The sequence below is a fragment of the Pagrus major genome, chromosome 6, assembly GCF_040436345.1.
Source record: "Pagrus major chromosome 6, Pma_NU_1.0".
Lineage (NCBI taxonomy): Eukaryota > Metazoa > Chordata > Actinopteri > Spariformes > Sparidae > Pagrus > Pagrus major.
In genome coordinates this window covers 19,941,011-19,965,914 of record NC_133220.1, presented here as the reverse complement: position 1 = coordinate 19,965,914, position 24,904 = coordinate 19,941,011, and the positions used below count along the sequence as shown (strand labels likewise).

The following is a 24,904-nucleotide window of genomic DNA, read 5'->3' as shown; positions in this document are numbered from 1 at the left end:
AAGAAGAGGAAAGGGGAGAAGAAGAACAACAACAAAAAAAAAGAACAAGGAGAAGAAGAAATAACACTAAATCATCCCTTCTCACCCTCAGGTGTGCATAGACTACAGGTAATGAACTCCTTTTTAAAATACAAAAATGTGAAATAATCGGTTCCCTTATCCACCTTAGGGTCGACAGGTGTGTAGGAGAAGACCGAAGGCCAACAAAATCATCTTACTTATTACTTACTTAGACCTTCATTAGTTATCAGGAGATAACCTGATGAAGGTCTAAGTACCGAAGCGCTGTTTCAAAAGGAAAAAAACAAAAAACAAACATGGACTGCAATATGGCACGTATTGAGATGAAAATGTGTATGAAGATGTTATAAACATCGACTTTAATTTGTTATTTGTACTTGTTCTACCAATGACGGGGGTTAGTTAAAATGAGAGTGAACGGCATGCGACACTGAATTCTGTAACTAAAAGCTATGATCCTCTGTCTCAGTGCACACACTGCAAGTAAATGAATACAGGCCAGTGCAGTTGTTTATGTTCTCCAAGGTGAAGAGCTGTGTGTGACTGTCTTATTGCACTGTTAAAATCATTTGACAGCGGTGACAGCAGTAACAGCCCAATGAATATATGATCAAGGAAAGAGAGAGGATAAAACAGAAAGCAGTCTTCTTAAAACACTATGCATTAGTCACAATATTCAGCCCACTGGTTTTAATTGGACTGAAATATGACCTCCACTGTCTCTGGATAATTACATTTACTACTAACATAACTCAGTTTCTGACAGTGTAAGTGGATAAAATCATCTTTCTAAACAATCACCAGGAGCTTAGGGACACCAACTAAAAAACTGAAAGAAGAAAGAAAGACAACTGTCTAACACTTGATGAGCAGTGCTCTCTTGCGGTCTCTGATAACAAGGGTATTTCCCAAATGTGCACAAGAAAAAGCATTACATCAAATGGTCAAAGAGGACACGAGGGACAACCTGTCCAACATTAAGCTGTGACTGTAGAACAAAATCTGAAGGACAAACACGGCCGCGGGCTTCAGCTGCTCTTCTTGCTTTATTGTGGCTTGGGGGACAAAATGAAGTGCCTCTAACCAAAATTATAATAGCCCTGCTAACAGGCAATAACAGGAGGGAAACATCAAGGTATTATTATACAGAGATCCAAAAAAGTATCAAATATCTGTTTTTATTTTCAGACTGAGTGAGACGTTATTTTTTTCCTGATAGGAATGTGAGACACAGCTGGAACATTCAGGAAGACGTATTCCCATCAGTGCACGAGATACTAACTTGTGTGCTAACTGTTTGTATTGTCCAGTTTGCATACACAGTTTGAATCATGAAGCCCATTCTACACAGCCATCATTTAGACCCTCTGTTCAGGGTTTCCATTATCCTGTTTATTGCTGTTTTTGCTACTGTGAAAATCTGTTAAAATTGATAGGGTTGGGCTGATAGACTGTGCCATGTCCATCACTAATGGCTGACAGCCATCGGCTACTGAGCCCTGTACTATGGTAACATTGTGATTTTGAAAGTGCTCCACCAGAGACATTGAAATGTTTTGGCACATGTGAACTGGCAGCATTTTTTTGGAAACTATCAAAAATTCAACTGATTTGCAACGGCATAACCCAAGTGTGTTCCTGCCTGCAGATACAGACCAGGCCAAAACAACAAACAACACTTTTGCTGTAAATATACTGTGTGTGTCCATACCCAGTGGAATGAAACAAACGCTATAATCTATAATATCCTCAGTCTTTGAGAAGAGGCAATTATTTGATATAGCCTAATGCTTTCTTTTACACTACACTTCACCTTAAGTTACGGCTCATGAGCCAATTCTTTTTTGAATAACATATGAGAAATATTTTTTTTGTTTTCTTTGTTTTGCTTAGATCTAAGGCTCGAGCTTCAAGAGGCATCGAGTGGCTAAAAAGCTTATCTAAGTGGTATAGGGGTAGTGTATGATGCCTAATATGCATAGTGTTTATCAGTTTGCATACAATTCAGCATTCCTGACAGTTTTTTGACATCCAACCTATGTATCAACACAAACATACATTTACTTATAATGGAAGATAGACAGTATAGCATTCCTAACATTTTTCTTGACAGTAGCAACGACAGCAGAATCACTTACTCAACGTTTCTGGCCGGCTCTGGACCGAAGATGTCCGAGATAGAACTGAGGGAGAGGAGAGAGGAGAGAAAGAAAGGTAGAAGATGTCACCCAATACAGGATATTTGCTGTAGTGCCTTTTGTTAAAGACTCGTATGAGGAGGTGTTTTTATACATCACACACAAATGTGAGCGGAAAAAAACTGTCATGGCGCAGGATGTTACTTCGAAAAAGGAATCAAAACTAGATATCTGATTTTTCACACTACCAAGAGGATTTGGTTGCGTGAAGCTGCCTCAGGCAAACACTTCGTAACAGGCCACACTACGTATATAAAAGAGCAGAACCGTCTCATTTCCACCTCATGCTGTCAGTGAGAGCTGGAAGTGAAGCATCCATAACTGCCTCAACAGCTCACCATCTGTGCATTCCCCCTATACTCCTAACATTGTAAGATGTTTCTGTATATATCCTGTGAATGAAATTGAGCAATACACCAACACTGACAACCACTCCAACTTTGGGATGGGTTCGGTTTGTCCAATCAAAATACAGCTTGAAATGAAAAAAGTGCCAAATGGGCTTGAAAACAAGATGATTTTAGAGTGTGATTAATTATTTGTCAAATAGCAGGTACATTTGTTTTGTTCTTGATTAAAAAAATATATATATAATTTTCCATATAGCTTACTAGCATTAACAAGTCCCTCAACTCTCTCCCAATGGCCCACGTGCACAACACAAAATAGGATGATGTCCTGAATTGACTTGTTGTGTGCAATGTGAACCTGGTCTCATTGCTCATTAGCATTCATGCTGCTTGAAATAAAAGCACATCCACAAATACAGGTGACAAATTGACTAATTTGTTGTTACTTGCTACCTGCTGTTGTTTTTGTTTTTTTAAATGTTGTTAAATCTCCTTCGGCACAAACATGTATTTTATGTTGGAGTACTTTTGTTACTCTCCCCTCTGTGTACCAAAGTTAATAGGCTACTGCTGCCTAGGAAAAAGTATGTGCTTGTTTTTGTGTGACTTTTTGAGGTTGTTATGAAACTCAAACTCAGGCCATGCCTTTGTATTATTGTGATTTTCAACAGCAGACACACAGAGAGGACGAATAGGGAATACATTTCTGGCTTAAAAGAAATAAGCAAGTAAACATAAATTTGTCATGACAGTTTTCTTGCACCCGTTCCGTCTAGTAAACCTAAAACACAAATGTGACTGGTGAAGTTGAACATTATATATTACATCATTATTCATTTTTTAGATATCAAAACACTTAATAAAAACATGTCTGTCCAACAGAGGATATAAAGTGCAAATGAAATGAATAGTAAAAGTTTGTGTACTTGCATGGGAATGATGAAAGGAGGTGAAAGTAATTTCTACTTTTAAAGATACATTTGGATATGATGTCTTTATACAACAGCACAAATGGCGACAAGACAAAGACAGACTATGAAAGAAGGAAACATGAATGAAACAACTGAAAACAGAATGAAGTCAACATTGGAGAGAAGCCTTTTAGTTCAGTCTTGCATTTGTTTTTGTAACATCCAGACACTACAATGAAGACAGCTGCAGATAGTATCCGCTTTGGTGGTACCCGAGGAGGTGGGCACAGTGTGCTGCAACAACTTCATTTCCCTAGACCAACTTAAAACTTATATTAGGACAAGGTAGGGTTGGGCGATATGGCCAAAACTGTTATCACGATATGTTTTTTTGATCGATGTCGATAATTATCACGATATACAGTATATTTAACAGTAATAATGTTGAATTGAAAAGAAGAGAGTATTCTCCTTAGGACAGAACCCAAAACAAACCAGAAGGTTAATTATGGTTTATAAAATACAATTATTTATTGTCAGAATGAATAGGTGACAAATATTCAACAGAACCTACCAATCAAATGGCTTTATGTTAAACACTAGATAAATAAAATGATGAATATGTATGACAAATTGCTTGTTTCAAACGTGTCTCAAACATTTTAGAGGTAGTATACTGAACTGAAGGGGAGGCTGACGCTAGCATGATAGCGCTAACTCATACTTTCAGAGTACTGTTTGGGACGGTACCTTTTGAGATGATGGAAGAGGTTGGTGGTGTTTCCAGTTCTGCTGAGGACTGGTCGCCGACACATTTTGCATCTAATGCTGGTCTGTCCTTTGTCAGACTTCAGCTAGCCGAACTATTTCCAAATAACCGAAGTGGTATGACCTTTCTTCGGTACAATTTCTTCGTCGTTGTCAGTTTCCACACAGGTGGTCACCGTCACTTTGAGTAGTTGTGAGTGGGAGGGGCCGGAAACATACATCCACCACATGCATTTGTTTCTCTGCTGTGTGATTGGCTGTTGATGTAGTGTTTTCTAGGTAAAGGAAAACGGACTCAAACATAATTATATCGAAAATAAATGTCATAACTTTATCATCGTTATCGATGAAAATTATCGAGATTGTTTTATTGCCCAGCCCTATGTGGCGGACCCTGCCACCTTTCTAGCTTCAAACAGTGTTCTCGGGACCTTCGTTTCCTCTAAGAACAGCTTGTTTATTCAGTTATGGAAAAAATACATATTTCCGAGTTTGTATTATCACCTCATTAATATTGTAAATATTACAATTCATTTGAATTTTCTCTCCACAACTACATAGCACCCCTTTAAGCACTTTTCATATCATCATTACAGGTGTTTTTGTTTTGTTTTGTTTTGTTTTTATTGCAGATGCTATATAATAAAGTAATATTAAACAACACTATTGGCTCTGATTTAGCATGCAATCTGCAAAGTAACTCATAACTAAAGTTATCAAATAAATATAATGGAGTTAAACAGATTATATTGGTGTAGGAGCATAAAGTGGCAGAAAATGGAAATACATAAGTAAAGTTCAAGTACTTCAAAATTGTACTTAAGCACAGTACTTGAGTAAATGTACTTAATAACATTCCATCACTGCCTACCAGTTGTGAAGGTACAATGGGGGATGTCCTGCTCCACAACATGAAACAAATCCACCACAGGCAGCATCATCAATTTAAAACACTGTGTCTTGTCAGTGAGAAGACACCATAAACACATTTTTTTAGTAGACAACATCTAAACAATCACAGTAAATTTTGAATGAAATAACTCTTTACTTCATCACATGTGAAATATTTGTCCACTCGATTATCATATGTGACCACACTGGAAATGGAGTTGCACATGTAATACTGCATGTGAAGAAGATGTTGAAGATGTGCTGTCTAACATTTCACATGTGCATGATGATGTAAAATTGTAAATATAATTGAATGTGTTTTTTGTGTGAAAAGTGATACATTTCATTTGACAATTATTCACATTCTTGTGTTTGTCATTATACCTTTTTAACTCTTTTTAGGCCTTTGTATTTATTTGTGTTCTTTGAAAATGATTTTCAGAATCAAAACTTGCTTTATTGGACAAGTATGTGAACATATACAGGAAATCTGACTCATGTCATTATTGCCATTCGGTGAAATAAGTAACTCATATAATATAAAATATTGATCTAATAAGAAATGCCTTTGGGTTGTTTTATTTTATTCAACTCAATGATTTGACTCTGAATACAGAGCTTTATAATCAAAACAAATGTAGCTACATGGATTCAAATCAAAAGATACTTTGATAACTAGTATTATAAGGTGTATAATTCAGAGTACTCTAAGTGGTTAGTCATCTTATCGTTTCATCGCTGTGGGATGGTGTGGTTCCTGTAGTTGCCATGGTGACATGACCAGCACACGCAAGAAAGCCCGCAAACTCAACATCTTAGTGGCAAAGGACAATTATTGTTGAAATCTTAAAGAAATAATTGATTAATATAATGACGTCATTTTTTATTTATGTGCAAATACATACAACAACGTAAAACTTTATTACAAGTCCTGCATTCAAAACCTTAATAAAGTAAAAGTATAATCTGCTGAAGGTACTTGAAGTATCCAAATTAAAAGCACAGGTTCTGCAGTCAAAAGACCTTTGTGAAGTTCAAGCTTTACAACAAACTTTAAATTCTCAAGAACAACTGACAAACATGACATTATGGGTTTTTAAAAAAAAAACTTTTTAAGCCAATTTTTTTATTTGATCTGATTTCATGCTATTTTTGAGTTATGCCCCGACTTAATGATGATGGTGGTATAGAAGGCCTTGCAGACCAGAATCAGGAACTGATACCCAGCCCAAGCTCTCTAAGAAGACGAGGAAAAACTCCCCATGAACCTCATAACAAATTTGAAGGGACATGGGAAGAAACCTCGGGAAAGGCAATTCAGAGAGAGATCCCCTCTCCACGGACGGCTGGGTGTGTATACACATTTGTTCTCCAGCTAGTTTACTTTTTTTTTTTTTAATAAAAGAATTTTAATTAAGGTTGGCTAACCGGAGCACCCGGGGAAAACCAGTTGTAGCTCAGGGAGAACAAATGCGTGTGTTTCAATCTGTCTCAGTTCCTGAGTGTGGATCTGGCCACTAGAAGAACTTCTTGTACCATTTCTTCTTTTTCTTCTTCTTGCTCATGAGATCTTCCAGCTGGGACTTCATGGAGCTTTCTTTCTCCTCCCACTCTTGCTCCTTTTCCTGCAGTGTCTTCTTGAGACCCTCTGTGGCCTGAATGAGGGATGTCTTTTCCTCCTGCCACTCCACCTGATGACTCTTCAGCTTCTGCTCAACAATCCTTAGAGCAGCCGCGAGGGTTTTGTTCTCGCATTCGAAGTCTTCTGTGGCCTGAATTAGGGATGTCTTTTCCTCCTGCCACTGATTACGATGGCTGTTCATGATATTCAGAGCAGCCACCAGGTTGTCATTTGTGTGTTTGACATTATGGGGTTTTTTTTAAAAAACTTTTTAAGCCAATTTTTTTATTTGATCTGATTTCATGCTATTTTTGAGTTATGCCCCGACTTAATGATGATGGTGGTATAGAGGGACTTGCAGACCAGAATCAGGAACTGATACCCAGCCCAAGCTCTCTAAGAAGACAAGAAAAACTCCCCATGAACCTCATAACAAATTTGAAGGGACATGGGAAGAAACCTCGGGAAAGGCAATTCAGAGAGAGATCCCCTCTCCACGGATGGCTGGGTGTGTATACGCATTTGTTCTCCAGCTAGTTTAATTTTTTTTTTTTTAATAAAAGAATTCCTTCTTTAATTAAGGTTGGCTAACCGGAGCACCCGGGGAAAACCAGTTGTAGCTCAGGGAGAACAAATGCGTGTGTTTCAATCTGTCTCAGTTCCTGAGTGTGGATCTGGCCACTAGAAGAACTTCTTGTACCATTTCTTCTTTTTCTTCTTCTTGCTCATGAGATGTTCCAGCTGGGACTTCATGGAGCTTTCTTTCTCCTCCCACTCTTGCTCCTTTTCCTGCAGTGTCTTCTTGAGACCCTCTGTGGCCTGAATGAGGGATGTCTTTTCCTTCTGCCACTCCACCTGATGACTCTTCAGCTTCTGCTCAACAATCCTTAGAGCAGCCGCGAGGGTTTTGTTCTCGCATTCGAAGTCTTCTGTGGCCTGAATTAGGGATGTCTTTTCCTCCTGCCACTGATTACAATGGCTGTTCATGATATTCAGAGCAGCCACCAGGTTGTCGTTTGTGTGTTTCTGCTCGTCCAGCTGATCCTCATAGAGAGCTCTGGATTTCTCCGTCTCTTCCAGCAGGGAGATTTTCTCCTGCTGCCAACAGAGGCACTCGGTCTTAAGCAGATCCTCTGCCTTTTTCAGGGCAGATGCGATCTTCCTGGTTTCCTCTCTGTGTTCCCCAAGCTGGGCTTGATGGGAAGCCTGAGATCTTTTCACAGCCTTCTTCTCCTCCTGTTGCATATCCTGCACAGTCTTCTTCAAGTCGTCTGTGGCCTGAATGAGGGATGTCTTTTCCTCCTGCCACTCCACCTGTTGACTCTTCAGCTTCTGCTCAACAATCCTTAGAGCAGCCGCGAGGGTTTTGTTCTCGCATTCGAAGTCTTCTGTGGCCTGAATTAGGGATGTCTTTTCCTCCTGCCACTGATTACGATGGCTGTTCATGCTGTTCAGAGCAGCCACCAGGCTGTCGTTTGTGTGTTTCTGCTCGTCCAGCTGATCCTCATAGAGAGCTCTGGATTTCTCCATCTGCTCCAGCAGGGAGGTTTTCTCTTGCTGCCAACAGAGGCGCTCAGTTTCCAGAAGATCCTCTGCCTTTTTCAGGGCAGATGCAATCTTCCTGGTCTCCTCTCTGTGCTCCTCAAGCTTGGCTTGATGGGAAGCCTGGGTACTTTCTAGAGTCTTCTTAGCCTCTTTCTCTTTCTTGGACAGTTTTTCCTGCAGCTTCTGAACTTGAGCCCTCTCAAAAACAAGATCGGCCTCTAGCTGTTCGGCTTTTGTGCGAGCCTCAAGCTCTGCTGCTTCCATGTCAAGGAGCTGCGCCTTCAGTGTCTCTGAGACCGTTTGGAGCTGTGATTTCAGATCCTTGATCTCCTCTGACTTCAGATCCTTCGACTTTTTCATCTCCTGCGATGTGTCTTTAAGGGTCTTGCTGTGAGAAGTCTGCACTTCAGTCTGCACTTCAGGTTCATCGCAGAGCAAGTGTCCCTGAAGGGAAAACGAAGCAAATGAAGGTTCAGCCTTCTTGGAGCCTTCCAGCTTTCTCCTCTGCTGGTCCTCGCTGCTCAGGCTTCTCTGTCTTCTCCTACCCTGTGAGCGATCTCTCCTATTGCTTCTTCCTCCTTGACTAACCTCTGAGTCTTCTCCCTTCTTGCTTTTTTTCCCTCTCCTACCTTGTTTTGCCTTACTCTGTGTGTGTTCCATTGTGATAGAGAGATGTGTGTCTGAACCAAACTGGGGTCTGAGCACAAATGGCAAATATAAAGTCAGGTCTTCTGTTGTGTGTTTGAACCAAACCGGGGTCTGAGCACAAATGGCAAATATAAAGTCAGGTCTTCTTCTTATAACAGTTCACCATTCTAGAATGGCTTTATCACCGGGGCTTTGATACTTTGACTTTCTCCTTTCCTTTGATGTTCTTCTTTTTGTTACTATAGCAACAATAACAATAACAATAACTATATTGAATATATGAATGAAATGATTCTGAAACTAAATGAACTCAAGTATCAGAAGTCATTTTCTAGCAATAAATGCACTTAAGTAAAAGTAAAATTATACTTCATTGACTGATTTTTTCCTGCCTAAACAAACTAAATAAACAAACTCTCTTTGTTTTCATGTCTGAATAAACAAACCGACTTTAAATTACACTTATCCATGACTTCCATGAGACAGAAATTCAACAACACTTATTTTAAAAATTAATAAAGTTATGACTTGTTTGTACCCATACCAGCATTTTCTAGCATACATGAACCAGATTTGATTGGCTGCCTCAAGATTTCCAAATCTCGTTATCTCAATATTAACAGGCATGTACAACCAGTCGATGTTCAGACAGTTTAGAGTTTAGAGAGTTGTCTAGAGATTTTTAGTCACATTAGCCGGTCAACCACTTTGGTCAAGATTAGGGCTGCACAATATATCTTTCCAGCATCGACATCACGATGTGGAGTGTGCAATAGTCATTTGCATGAAATGCAATGTAAATAAGGTGGTCCTGACCATTTTATTATACGTGTTACGACATAGTAAAGACGTTTACTGCAAGCTTACTCGGCCTCTTACAGGCTACATTTTAGGGCATCCATCGTAAAGTATGATCTCATCTTGAAGTGGAGAGTCTGCAGATTATCTCAGTACCCAACGTGCTACAGTGATATTCACTGAAGTTAGATATGATTCGAGCCGAGATGAATAAATCTCCCGCTCCTGTCTGGTGGGAGTTGGGAGGGTTATCGAGTGTCAAAAGTTTCTGACTGATCAGTAAACCCTCAACGTTTACATTAAATTTAAAGTTAAAGATGAATTTTTAGTGCAGATGTAACTTTTTATCCTTTCAACGTCTACCACGTCTTCTTAAGCCTGTCAAGTGTTCAGCCTTGTCTCTGAGAAATTACTGATTTGTAACAGAAAATGTGTTTTGCATGAAACTTAATGCCCGAACAGAATTAAAATAAACATGCCTGGCAAGTCACAAAAATGTTGATGCTGACTAGGGCTGGGCGATATGGCCAAAACTGTTATCACAATATGTTTTTTTATATTGATCGCCGTCGATAATTATCACAATATACAGTATATTTAACAATAATAATGTTGAATTGACAGTTTTAAGAGTATTCTCCTTAGGACAGAACCCAAAACAAACCAGAAGGTTAATTATGGTTTATAAAATGCAATTATTTATTGTCAGAATGAATAGGTGACAAACATTCAACGGAACCTACCAACCAAATGGCTTTATGTTAAACACTGGATAAATAAAATGATGAATATGTACAACAAATTGCTTGTTTCAAACGTGTCTCAAACATTTTAGAGGTAGTATACTGAACTGAACATTGATTAAAGAAAATAAAATAAAAGGGTAAATGTTGACGATGATTATGCTACTGTATTCTTTGAATATTGCACATTCTTGAGCTTGCAGGTAGTTGTTCAGTTCAGCTTTAATGCCTCCTGTTCTATAAGACCTGATGTGGTTCGGACGTGCGAGCAGACCACATATCAAAGGTGACATCTCTGAGGGGCTAATGTCTAAATAAAGCAGCGGCAACTGATGGTTGTCGAGCTGAAGTTTGACTAGTAGCAGCAGTGGGGCTGGGCTGTTGGCTACTTGAGGGGAGGCTGACGCTAGCATGATAGCGCTAACTCATACTTTCAGAGTACTTTTTTGGACGGTACCTTTTGAGATGATGGAAGAGGTTGGTGGTGTTTCCAGTTCTGCTGAGGACTGGTCACCGACACATTTTGCATCTAATGCTGGTCTGTCCTTTGTTAGACTTCAGCTAGCCGAACTATTTCCAAATAACCGAAGTGGTATGACCTTTCTTCGGTACAATTTCTTCATCTTTGTCAGTTTCCTCGCACTCGGTGTCGCTAGTCGGACCGCTCATTGTTCATTGTCGGCTCGACACACAGGTGGTCACCGTCACTTTGAGTAGTTGTGAGTGGGAGGGGCCGGAAACATACATCCACCACATGCATTTGTTTTTCTGCTGTGTGATTGGCTGTTGATATAGTGTTTTCTAGGTAAAGGAAAACAGACTCAAAAATAACTATATCGAAAATAAATGTCATAACTTTATCATCGTTATCGATGAAAATTATCGAGATTGTTTTATTGCCCAGCCCTATGTGGCGGACCCTGCCACCTTTCTAGCTTCAAACAGTGTTCTCGGGACCTTCGTTTCCTCTAAGAACAGCTTGTTTATTCAGTTATGGAAAAAAATACATATTTCCGAGTTTGTATTATCACCTCATTAATATTGTAAATATTACAATTCATTTGAATTTCCTCTCCACAACTACATAGCACCCCTTTAAGCACTTTTCATATCATCATTACAGGTGTTTTTGTTTTGTTTTGTTTTTATTGCAGATGCTATATAATAAAGTAATATTAAACAACACTATTGGCTCTGATTTAGCATGCAATCTGCAAAGTAACTCATAACTAAAGTTATCAAATAAATATAATGGAGTTAAACAGATTGTATTGGTGTAGGAGCATAAAGTGGCAGAAAATGGAAATACATAAGTAAAGTTCAAGTACTTCAAAATTGTACTTAAGCACAGTACTTGAGTAAATGTACTTAATAACATTCCATCACTGCCTACCAGTTGTGAAGGTACAACGGGGGATGTCCTGCTCCACAACATGAAACAAATCCACCACAGGAAGCATCATCAATTTAAAACACTGTGTCTTGTCAGTGAGAAGACACCATAAACACTTTTTTTTTTAGCAGAACACATCTAAACAATCCTGATAGTGTTGCTAATTGATAAATTGTTTCTTTAAATTGACATTTTTGTATTGTTTTGTGTGGGTGGAGGGTGGATGTGCGGTTGAGACCAGGAGACAAGGCTTGGATTGGTTCCTCTCCAGCAGGATGGTGGTGTAAAGTAGCTAAGCATTAAATCAGGTAAAATTTTAAGTACATTTTTTCCACTGCATTTATTTATTTGCTTTAAAATGAAGATTTGACATCCACAGTATATGATCAGTTTATGAATATAGATTCAACGCATAACATATAATGATAATAATGTCAAAATGACTGCTGTCAAAAATGTGCAAACTTTGAATGAAATAACTCTTTACTTCATCACATGTGAAATATTTGTCCACTCGATTATCACATGTGACCACACTGGAAATGGAGTTGCACATGTAATACTGCATGTGAAGAAGATGTTGAAGATGTGCTGTCTAACATTTCACATGTGCATGATGATGTAAAATTGTAAATATAAATGAATGTGTATTTTGTGTGAAAAGTGATACATTTCATTTGACAATTATTCACATTCTTGTGTTTGTCATTATACCTTTTTAACTCTTTTTAGGCCTTTGTATTTATTTGTGTTCTTTGAAAATGATTTTCAGGATCAAAACTTGCTTTATTGGACAAGTATGTGAACACATACAGGAAATCTGACTCATGTCATTATTGCCATTCGGTGAAATAAGTAACTCATATAATATAAAATATTGATCTAATAAGAAATGCCTTTGGGTTGTTTTATTTTATTCAACTCAATGATTTGACTCTGAATACAGAGCTTTATAATCAAAACAAATGTAGCTACATGGATTCAAATCAAAAGATACTTTGATAACTAGTATTATAAGGTGTATAATTCAGAGTACTCTAAGTGGTTAGTCATCTTATCGTTTCATCGCTGTGGGATGGTGTGGTTCCTGTAGTTGCCATGGTGACATGACCAGCACACGCAAGAAAGCCCGCAAACTCAACATTTTAGTGGCAAAGGACAATTATTGTTGAAATCTTAAAGAAATAATTGATTAATATAATGACATGTCATTTTTTATTTATGTGCAAATACATACAACTACGTAACACTTTATTACAAGTCCTGCATTCAAAACCTTAATAAAGTAAAAGTATAATCTGCTGAAGGTACTTGAAGTATCCAAAGTAAAAGCACAGGTTCTGCAGTCAAAAGACCTTTGTGAAGTTCAAGCTTTACAACAAACTTTAAATTCTAAAGAACAACTGACAAACATGACATTATGGTTTGTTTTTTTTAAAAACTTTTTAAGCCAATTTTTTTATTTGATCTGATTTCATGCTATTTTTGAGTTATGCCCCGACTTAATGATGATGGTGGTATAGAATGCCTTGCAGACCAGAATCAGGAACTGATACCCAGCCCAAGCTCTCTAAGAAGACGAGGAAAAACTCCCCATGAACCTCATAACAAATTTGAAGGGACATGGGAAGAAACCTCGGGAAAGGCAATTCAGAGAGAGATCCCCTCTCCACGGACGGCTGGGTGTGTATACGCATTTGTTCTCCAGCTAGTTTAAATTTTTTTTTTTTAATAAAAGAATTTCTTCTTTAATTAAGGTTGGCTAACCGGAGCACCCGGGGAAAACCAGTTGTAGCTCAGGGAGAACAAATGCGTGTGTTTCAATCTGTCTCAGTTCCTGAGTGTGGATCTGGCCACTAGAAGAACTTCTTGTACCATTTCTTCTTTTTCTTCTTCTTGCTCATGAGATCTTCCAGCTGGGACTTCATGGAGCTTTCTTTCTCCTCCCACTCTTGCTCCTTTTCCTGTAGTGTCTTCTTGAGACCCTCTGTGGCCTGAATGAGGGATGTCTTTTCCTCCTGCCACTCCACCTGATGACTCTTCAGCTTCTGCTCAACAATCCTTAGAGCAGCCGCAAAGGTTTTGTTCTCGCATTCGAAGTCTTCTGTGGCCTGAATTAGGGATGTCTTTTCCTCCTGCCACTGATTACGATGGCTGTTCATGCTATTCAGAGCAGCCACCAGGTTGTCGTTTGTGTGTTTGACATTATGGGGTTTTTTAAAAAAAACTTTTTAAGCCAATTTTTCTATTTGATCTGATTTCATGCTATTTTTGAGTTATGCCCCGACTTAATGATGATGGTGGTATAGAGGGCCTTGCAGACCAGAATCAGGAACTGATACCCAGCCCAAGCTCTCTAAGAAGACGAGGAAAAACTCCCCATGAACCTCATAACAAATTTGAAGGGACATGGGAAGAAACCTCGGGAAAGGCAATTCAGAGAGAGATCCCCTCTCCACGGACGGCTGGGTGTGTATACGCATTTGTTCTCCAGCTAGTTTAATTTTTTTTTTTTTTTTATAAAAGAATTTCTTCTTTAATTAAGGTTGGCTAACCGGAGCACCCGGGGAAAACCAGTTGTAGCTCAGGGAGAACAAATGCGTGTGTTTCAATCTGTCTCAGTTCCTGAGTGTGGATCTGGCCACTAGAAGAACTTCTTGTACCATTTCTTCTTTTTCTTCTTCTTGCTCATGAGATCTTCCAGCTGGGACTTCATGGAGCTTTCTTTCTCCTCCCACTCTTGCTCCTTTTCCTGCAGTGTCTTCTTGAGACCCTCTGTGGCCTGAATGAGGGATGTCTTTTCCTCCTGCCACTCCACCTGATGACACTTCAGCTTCTGCTCAACAATCCTTAGAGCAGCCGCGAGGGTTTTGTTCTCGCATTCGAAGTCTTCTGTGGCCTGAATTAGGGATGTCTTTTCCTCCTGCCACTGATTACGATGGCTGTTCATGATATTCAGAGCAGCCACCAGGTTGTCGTTTGTGTGTTTCTGCTCGTCCAGCTGATCCTCATAGAGAGCTCTGGATTTCTCCGTCTCTTCCAGCAGGGAGATTTTCTCCTGCTGCCAACAGAGGCACTCGGTCTCAAGCAGATCCTCTGCCTTTTTCAGGGCAGATGCGATCTTCCTAGTTTCCTCTCTGTGTTCCTCAAGCTGGGCTTGATGGGAAGCCTGAGATCTTTTCACAGCCTTCTTCTCCTCCTGTTGCATATCCTGCACAGTCTTCTTCAAGTCGTCTGTGGCCTGAATGAGGGATGTCTTTTCCTCCTCAAAGAGAGCTCTGGATTTCTCCATCTGCTCCAGCAGGGAGGTTTTCTCTTGCTGCCAGCAGAGGCGCTCAGTTTCCAGAAGATCCTCTGCCTTTTTCAGGGCAGATGCAATCTTCCTGGTCTCCTCTCTGTGCTCCTCAAGCTTGGCTTGATGGGAAGCCTGGGTACTTTCTAGAGTCTTCTTAGCCTCTTTCTCTTTCTTGGACAGTTTTTCCTGCAGCTTCTGAACTTGAGCCCTCTCAAAAACAAGATCGGCCTCTAGCTGTTCGGCTTTTGTGCGAGCCTCAAGCTCTGCTGCTTCCATGTCAAGGAGCTGCGCCTTCAGTGTCTCTGAGACCGTTTGGAGCTGTGATTTCAGATCCTTGATCTCCTCTGACTTCAGATCCTTCGACTTTTTCATCTCCTGCGATGTGTCTTTAAGGGTCTTGCTGTGAGAAGTCTGCACTTCAGTCTGCACTTCAGGTTCATCGCAGAGCAAGTGTCCCTGAAGGGAAAACGAAGCAAATGAAGGTTCAGCCTTCTTGGAGCCTTCCAGCTTTCTCCTCTGCTGGTCCTCGCTGCTCAGACTTCTCTGTCTTCTCCTACCCTGTGAGCGATCTCTCCTATTGCTTCTTCCTCCTTGACTAACCTCTGAGTCTTCTCCCTTCTTGCTTTTTTTCCCTCTCCTACCTTGTTTTGCCTTACTCTGTGTGTGTTCCATTGTGATAGAGAGATGTGTGTCTGAACCAAACTGGGGTCTGAGCACAAATGGCAAATATAAAGTCAGGTCTTCTGTTGTGTGTTTGAACCAAACCGGGGTCTGAGCACAAATAGCAAATATAAAGTCAGGTCTTCTTCTTATAACAGTTCACCATTCTAGAATGGCTTTATCACCGGGGCTTTGATACTTTGACTTTCTCCTTTCCTTTGATGTTCTTCTTTTTGTTACTATAGCAACAATAACAATAACAATAACTATATTGAATATATGAATGAAATGATTCTGAAACTAAATGAACTCAAGTATCAGAAGTCATTTTCTAGCAATAAATGCACTTAAGTAAAAGTAAAATTATACTTCATTGACTGATTTTTTCCTGCCTAAACAAACTAAATAAACAAACTCTCTTTGTTTTCATGTCTGAATAAACAAACCGACTTTAAATTACACTTATCCATGACTTCCATGAGACAGAAATTCAACGACACTCATTTTAAAAATTAATAAAGTTATGACTTGTTTGTACCCATACCAGCATTTTCTAGCATACATGAACCAGATTTGATTGGCTGCCTCAAGATTTCCAAATCTCGTTATCTCAATATTAACAGGCATGTACAACCAGTCGATGTTCAGACAGTTTAGAGTTTAGAGAGTTGTCTAGAGATTTTTAGCCACATTAGCTGGTCAACCACTTTGGTCAAGATTAGGGCTGCACAATATATCATTCCAGCATCGACATCATGATGTGGAGTGTGCAATAGTCATTTGCATCATGAAAATCATGAAAATCATGAAAATTATCGAGATCGTTTTTATCGCCCAGCCCTAGGACAAGGAAGGACAAATCTCTCAGGCCACCTCAATGCTGCAGGACTGGATTCAGCTTTTGTACTTCTGCAACTATCTGTTTAGATCTTCCCATAATACGCATCAATAACACGACGATGGTGATCACCTCAATCGCCATCTGATAAATAAGACAGAAAGTTTATCTCAGAAAAGATATTATCAAGATCTGTTTTAATGGTGTGGTGAAACAGTAGGTTCCTGAGTCCCAGATGAGGAGCGTCTGCCAGACTTTATTTAAAAACAGCAAGCAATCTTTGTGAGCAATATCGCAATCAGAAAGACGTCATCAAAGCAAGCTCACACTGACTGTCTATTCATTGAAATGCATTAACTGTATACGCTGTCATTTGACTGATTGTTTATCCCAAAACAATGAGATATGAAACCAAATTGCAATCTCGTGAATGGATCTGTTGTGAGTGATGGACAATTTTGAATATAATACAGTGTACTGTATGTGAGTGACATTTTAATGTTTAATTGCTGCTTTTAAAATCACAGGGGGGGGTAGATTGTCAGACTATAATCATTGTTCCAAGTATCGCCAGGCAGTCACCTTTTATAAAACAGCACTTACTTTCATATACAAAAGGACAAAAGGACTGAGTGATAATTTGAACTGTTCCTCTCACTCCAGGATGCCCAAAGTGGCCTGCCATGAGGTTCAATTTGGCTTGCCGGATTATTCTCGCAAAAAAAAAAAAATGAAATCACTGTTGGTGCTGTTATATTTTTGTGAGGTTAAAATGATTGTTAATTACGTAGGATTCCTGGTTATGATTGACACTTTGGGCAATTAAGGGGAAATAAGTCTTGCATCTTAACAGTATAGAACAACATGTGGCCCACCATTAAGTTTCAGTTTTGGCCGTCCAAGGAAAAAAGTATTGTCACCTCTGCTCTAACTAGATCTGCTGGTTATCCTACCTACATGACAGATTATAGAGACAGTTCTAGAGTTATAGAGAAGTTCCCCTGACACAATAACTCCTCAATATGCACATTCAGTGAGTGCTGTGACTCTGTATTTTGTATGTAGAACAGCAACAAGCCTCCAGAGACTGCTGTCCAGGCAAAGAAGGTCATCCCCTTTTCCCCCAAAGGCATCTACGTCTGAATGCAATTAACTTAGATTGGGTTACCACAATAATTGACATAACCATGATGGAGTTTATTATGAAATGCTAATTAAATATTAAATTACTCACAGATTACTACAAAGCTGCCCTGTGAATGCCACACAGCCAGCCTGAGAATAGTCATTATCATATTTTAGAATGAAGACAGTCGAGTCTTCAAGGTTTTTTGAATTGTAAGAGTTATAAGAGGAAGCACACTGTGAAAGGCCACCTTTCTGTGGCATGAAGAGGACCAACCCTGGAGACAAGCTTCGAGGGTGTCACCTACTGTAAATTAATGAGGATGTGTCCTTTATCGAGAGCTCACCTGCTGATGGACACGTCACTGTAAGTGGGGCTGGATGGTAAATCAATTCTTCCTGCAGATGGCTCCTTGTCAGCTTCTTCCTCTTCTACCTTCATCACTAAGCAGCTTTTTGATTTGGCAACTTGATCTGAAGGAAGCGAAAATATATATCATCATGTCAGACAAACCGGGGTAATAGAACAGTGGAAAGATGACCTGTCAAAAAGGAGTATGGATGAAATAAATGCCCCAGACAACCTAGTCTCATTTTGATTTCAGATTTTGACATATTCTCAATGGTAAGAGCAGACTTAAGCTTCTGCTGGTACTATCGCATATATCCAGCGTCTGACAAACTGAAAAATGTTGTGATTTTTGTGTGTGTGTTTCTATTTGCATTTTGTGTACATATTGGCAACACCACTACGTAATTTATTTATTAAGTATAAGTCCCACTTCATTAAAACCTGCAAAAGACATACTGTATCGTCACCTTTTAAGTGAACCTGTCAGACTTGTAATCAAACTGTTTTCTACACATTCAGCAGACACCAGAGCACCATTATCATTCATTTGGCGTCATGTTTCTACCCGATGAAGCCAAGTCCAATATTTACCCTCTTTTAGCTCGATCGTTTATGGCTCTACCATCTCCTGGGAGAAAAATCTGGCTCTTTAGTTGCCAAAGGTTCCACCACTTTGGTGCTGAGGAGGTAATGTACAATTTGTTTTTAGGGCCTGCCAAGTCCCAAAACAAAGCTCAGAGAGCAGTGAGAGTGAATAAAAACTGTAGAGTTGCAGGCCAGCTAAACAATGAGCTGAAAAGCACCATGAACCGTGAGACAGCTGAGTTTAGTTGACATGTGAATGGAATGTGACACAGGAAGGTAAATTAAGAGAAGCCGCCTAAGGCACCATGTAGAGCACAGTCATGGCAGTAGAAGTCTAGACTACTTCATGCAAATCAGGAGCATCCAGCGGGACTCGCCCCATCTTAAAGACGGGGTCGCCCTCGAGGCCGTAGATGTTTGAATGACGGCTCCAGTCTCTGTTTCACAATCGTTACACCACTAAAAGCTGCTTTATGTCTAAAATCTTTTTGATGAATTGGAGAACATTACAAAGTAGACTGTCATCATAGAAGAGAAGTGTTTTTGGCACATGTTGTTCTAACATCCAGCAGCCAATATGACAGAAATGAAGTATTCTGTTACAAAAGAACAATCTGTGATTCTCTTTAAGAAAAGAAAATAACAATACCTTGATTTATTTAGTGAGTCTAAGCAGCTAACACAGCAGCACAGCAACTTTCAAAGTAAAATGCTCCAATGAGTATTTCTGGTGTGTTTAACATCCCTCTCCTTCAAGCTGAAACTTAATTTTAATGAGTCCTTATGTAACTGCTGGTACTTAGTAAGTTCATATCATAGTGGGTGTATGGTATACATGTATTGCATGCAGCTCTTCATAGCCGACTCTGGAGTTCAAAGCATTCTTTGAGTGTCCTTCTTTGAAAAAACATCCACAACAAATCTTTGAAATAAAAGTATGCAAGAGGCTGAATGTAGTTTTCATTAGACAGAAGCCACTTTAGTTCCAACTTCCACCTGCGACAATGAGGAAAGTTTCACTGACACAGTTGCAGTTTGCCGAGGCCAACTACTCTCTGAGTTAATAGGTGGTAACTGAGGAGATAGGCAGGGTGTGCTGCAACAACTTAATTTCCCTTGCTCAACTTAAAGCTTATATGAGGACAAGGAAGGAAAATCTCTCAGGCCATCTCAGTGCTCCAGGGCTTGATTCAGCATTTTTACTTCTACTATCTGTTTACATCTACTTTATCAAGTCAGCCACATGTGAGTCCTTTAATATGTACGCAAAACAAGCTGCATGCATTCATAAATGAAGTCACCATCTGTGATTTGGACCAACGAGGCAGACAGGTGTTGGGATCTGGATTAAGAGTCACAACTTCTGTTCTGACTAACTTTAAAAATGAAGGGTTGTCTAACTCCTGCAGCGCACCGTTGACAGCACAAACAAGATGCCTTCAGTATCAGTTTTAATGGTGCGGTGAAGGACCTTGTCTGGTCCCCGAGTCCCAGATGTAGAGTTTGGCTGCTAGGCTTTATTTAGAGAGAGCGTTTCTGTTTGTAATTATACTCAAAGCTAGGATTGTTCCGTGTAAAGCAATGTTATAAACTACCAGCACAATAAATAATCTAAGAACCGTAGGTACCTTCATGATGTTACAACTTTTTCCACCTCACATTCCTCCTTTCATTCTATGCATTTCCTCTTTAACATTTTGTTAAAAATAATTGTTCTCTGCATTTCCACTCGTTATTGACACATCTTTATCGACTCCTGCCAGATGTGCACGGCATTAAGTGAACAGTCATGTTTTAAATGTGACAAGGACGGAATGGAACAATAAACTAAACAAAAGACAATGGATTAGAGAGACTGCAGAGTCATTGTGTTGCTCACATACAGGTGCTCTTCGGATACTTCAGGTGTATTGAGCTCATTCCATCTTATGACAGGCTCATTGCATGGGTGGAATATGGTGGCAATCAAAAATGCAATTCAAGTAAGCCTGATTAAGTCTTAGCAAGAAGATATTTTAATCTTAGGAAGGTAATGAGTGTTGCAGTACCTGCAGAGAGTGTGCTTGGTTCATCCTCTCCCACCACAATGACTTCCTGTTTGATACGAGTCTGTCGGTTGGTCTCTAGGCGACCCCGAACCTGGGCGATCAGGCGAGAAAAGTCGCTGCTGTGCTGCTTCCCTGCAGGCAAAATAGCATATATAGTGGAACAGGTTGAGGTGGACAGAATTTTAAATGGCCTGCAGTATCTGAGGTACGCAGTACTCATCAATGAGCTGTATGCAGAATGAAATGAGTTAAATGCAACAGTTTCTTATAATATGGAGTTGACTGGGTGCCTTTAGTGGGTGGAAAACTGAAATAATATAAAGAAATACCAAACTAAAATAGGCTACTGTAAAGTATGTCAATGGGATGACATGTATTAATATTTATAACAAATGCAAACTCATTTTTCTTTGTGAGATAAGAACATTTTATTTTCACGCCGAATTGACAAGCTCCAACCTTGAAAGGTTGTATAGATTTTGGGAAATACAAGGTTTTATTCAACACTGCAGATGCGAGCTCCAAGATGGTATCACTGTGGCAAAAAAATATTTTAAGACTGCCGTAGAGACCAGACAGTCATTGCAAAGACATTAAAGTTAACCCAACTGTGAATGGAAGCAAAAAAGGAACAGTTTTGGCAGTGAGCCAAAAATAAAGACAAAGATAATCACTCTCCACATACATTTAGAGCATCTGCAAATATGTGATGTTCATAAAAATAAAAATAGGAGAACTGAGAGAGACTGAGAAACTGAGATAAAGAATAAAAAAGAAAAGAGGATGTATGCCCAAATACAGCATCAACATTAGTCTGATCTCAAAATGATATACTGAATACGAGTTTTGCTACATTTTGACCAAACTGAGGTTGATAAAAATAAAACTGAAGGAATTTGCATCTCTCAGAAAAACAGACAAAAACACAACTACTGTTTTCTTCTTTTACCACTGCAGCAATATATGCACACTGTAAGGTTAACAGCGGGTAACCTAAACTCTAAAGGAGCGTGGGGAGACACTCGGTGACAAACTTAACACATTTAGAACTTTTTGCTCACGGAGGAGCTCGGCTACCGCTGACTTTTTCCTGATATATTCATGAACAAAGAGATGTTTCATTCTCACACAAAGATTTAGTTTGCAGGCTTGTAAGGTCTCGCCTGGGTGCATTTTGTGAGTTCCAATTTAAGGTAGAATCTCATGCAACAGATTAAATTTACAGACATAAAGGAAACAGCAGATAAGAGCTTTATAGTGCACTCCGTCAGGCAAAAGTGAAGGTACAAAAATGTTTTTCGGTTTTGTTAAGTAATCTAAAGCACGTATTTATTTATAATGAAAACTGAATTTGACATGCCCAAACTGTTGATTTTAGTCATCAATCACCCTGTTAAATACAGTCTACACAAAAACAACAACAACACCCCTGAGGTGTCTGACAGACTAATTTAAACTAACAGAAGGTTTACCTCTTTTCAGCTATCTTAGCCAATTATTGGTGCCTCTCGTCTCCAAATTTGAGAGGAGAGGAAACCTTGTTATAGGTGAGGTAGGGGGAAAGTGACACTCATCAATCAAGCACACACACACAACTGAGATCCTAAATTGTGGCGAGTACAGTGGGTGTTGCAGGCGAGGCAAATGATGCGGACAGTTTTTAAAATTCTACTTTTTTTTTTTTCAAGGGGCAGTATGTAGGGATTTTAGTTGAAAACATAAAAAAAAAAACTAAAATTATCCACAGAATGTGAGGAAATAACAGTTTTGACATTATGATGTCTATGTATTGTATTACAGACAATACCACTAGCTGCACAGCTAACTGAGCTAACAGCAACTACAGTTAGCAGTAGTTGGCTTTACTCCGGTGATTTGCTGCCCCCCATCTGTTTCAATTATGAATTCCAAAGGTGACCAATTCTAACATATTGCACCTTTAACTCGTGGTTAATGTGGTTTAGATGTTTAGGTTGAACTGAGTTAACATTCCAACCCTATCGTGGATAAAGTCTGTTTCAGGGTGCAACTGCAGTCATAACATTCTTTATGTTATTTATTTAACCTATATTTAACCAGGAAAGTATTAGTGAGTCCTGGCCAAGAAAGGTAGCACCACAATTACATTGCTGCAGACATAAAAACAAACATATAGCAATTAAAGTGAAGAGAAAGAACACATTGTTGAGTCCTGGAATATTAAAACATTCATCAACATTCAAAACCTCTACAGCCAGACGTCCTTTCTTTTCTAAGTCGTTTTGAATCACTTTAAATGCACCCAGTGAGACCAGCTCCCGAAGAGTCAGACAATTTTGTAACCAATTCCAAGCAGAGGGAGCAGCACACTTAAATGCCCTTTTTCCAAGTTCAGAACAGACTTTAGGGACAGTTACTGTCGTAGAAATAAGTCCTGGGAGCGAAGACAATAACGTCCCGTACTTTTTTGAAGGATGCACTTATGTAGATAAGATGGAAGCAGACCAAGAATAGCCTCATAAATAACAACATGCAAATGCACAAAGGGTGATGGTATGAAAGGGCTTTAAAATTTGTAATAAATCTCAGCACTCCATGGTAGATAAACCATTTTATGTAGGCATTGCAAATATGCATGCATGTATGTAACATCACTGTAGTCCACTGTAGTCTCCTATTCAAAGGAAAAGCAAGACATGGAAAGCGAATTTGGGCTTCAGCTTTTTTCACCAGTTGCTGGATGTGAGGTTGAAATGGGAGAGAATCAGAAAGTAAAATTCATAGATTTGTTGTATAGAAATACAGACTCGATCTCAGAGCCCTGAGAATGTTACTTTTTCTTCAATGATTACATTTGGGAGGCACACATACAAATCAATCATCCCTGGGGCTGGTCCCATGTAGCAGGGTTTCCAGGTTTTTCCCTTGCAGTTATTCTGGGTTGTGAGAATGTTTTCTGAATAATCAGCTTCTGGTTGTATTAATGCTAAAAGAACATATTGTCACTTTAAGAAGCGGCTGCCAGCATCCCGTGGATTGGGTGTGCGAGAAGGCGCGTGTGATGCTTTCACCTCCCCGTCTGCTCATTCACAATTCCCAGCGCTGGCAGAGTGAGTCATCCACATCCTCCTCTGATAAATCAAGAGGTTATCACAGCAGTGCAGCTATTTTTAGAATCCACCTCCTATGACTCACATCCATTTTTCAACCACTTTTTTAGTTGGGCTCTGCAGAGTTATTTCCAACTAGCTTTTCATCTCGTTCCACCACAACAACATGACTTCGGATAATGTTCTCTAATCCTGCTGTTCTTACTTGACCTCTGCCCCGGGCATGAAAACAAGGACCTGGTCTAGGTTTGCGTGCATCTGTATGTATTTGAATTGTTGTGTATGAGCTCAAACTCGGAGACTCTCACCTGACAAGTCATAATAACAATTGTGTCATCTGTATTATTTAAACTGAGGCATCACCTCATCAGTTTTACATTTTCTTCCCCCGCCTGCAGCTAAATTATTCACTGACGACAGCAATTCTGTTTGTTTCTGTTACTGGTAATGTGTTTTGGAAGGTATATGAGGCCGGCTCCTAATAGAGGGTTTCCACACTGAATAAAGTAGACTGAGACTGCGGCTGGGCGACACACTGAATATGCAAAATTGAGACGCAGAATCTGTGAATATTGCTTCTTCAGTTTCCAGAGAGACAGTCTCTACTTCTGTACCGCATTACCCTGCTACGATTACTCAAAAAATTATGTCCTGCTGTTTTTTTGATGGATTTCCTCTCAAGCAAGATTCGGGTCTTTGCTAGTGGATTTTCCTACCAAACTAGCAGCCAAGGAGTGGAAAAAAAACTAGCGCATTGATTCGGTCTATAAGCTTGTGTCTGCTTTGAAAAATTGTCATCCCAGGCTGTCATTAAGAGGGACGAAGTGTCTCTAATCTTTAGACGCTGTTCCTGAGATAAAACTTCTGAAAACTTTGGAGCCCAAGTGTGTGTCCTACGTAGTTCTGCGGGCAATAAATGTTTTGGTTTTTTTAATGGCCATTTCACAGTCTGAGGTAGAAGATTCAAATCATCAAACCAGATCTCTTACAGCATTTCAAAGCAAAGCTGATCTGAAATAGAGACC

At 39.5% G+C, this 24,904-nt stretch overlaps 1 protein-coding gene across 2 annotated transcripts in view; it reads right to left on the bottom strand.

Annotated features, from left to right (window-relative positions):
• The window catches only part of rad18 (RAD18 E3 ubiquitin protein ligase), a 42,780-nt gene that overhangs the window by 3,453 nt on the left and 14,423 nt on the right, over positions 1-24,904 (bottom strand). The window contains exons 10-12 of one of the 2 annotated variants that reach the window (XM_073469159.1): positions 20,791-20,922; positions 18,153-18,279; positions 2,160-2,204 (exon numbers count right to left, since the gene is read on the bottom strand). In XM_073469159.1, coding sequence (XP_073325260.1) covers positions 2,160-2,204; positions 18,153-18,279; positions 20,791-20,922 — 304 coding nt within the window. The remainder of the gene's footprint in view (positions 1-2,159; positions 2,205-18,152; positions 18,280-20,790; positions 20,923-24,904) is intronic. The other variant, XM_073469160.1, reaches the window with a different exon arrangement.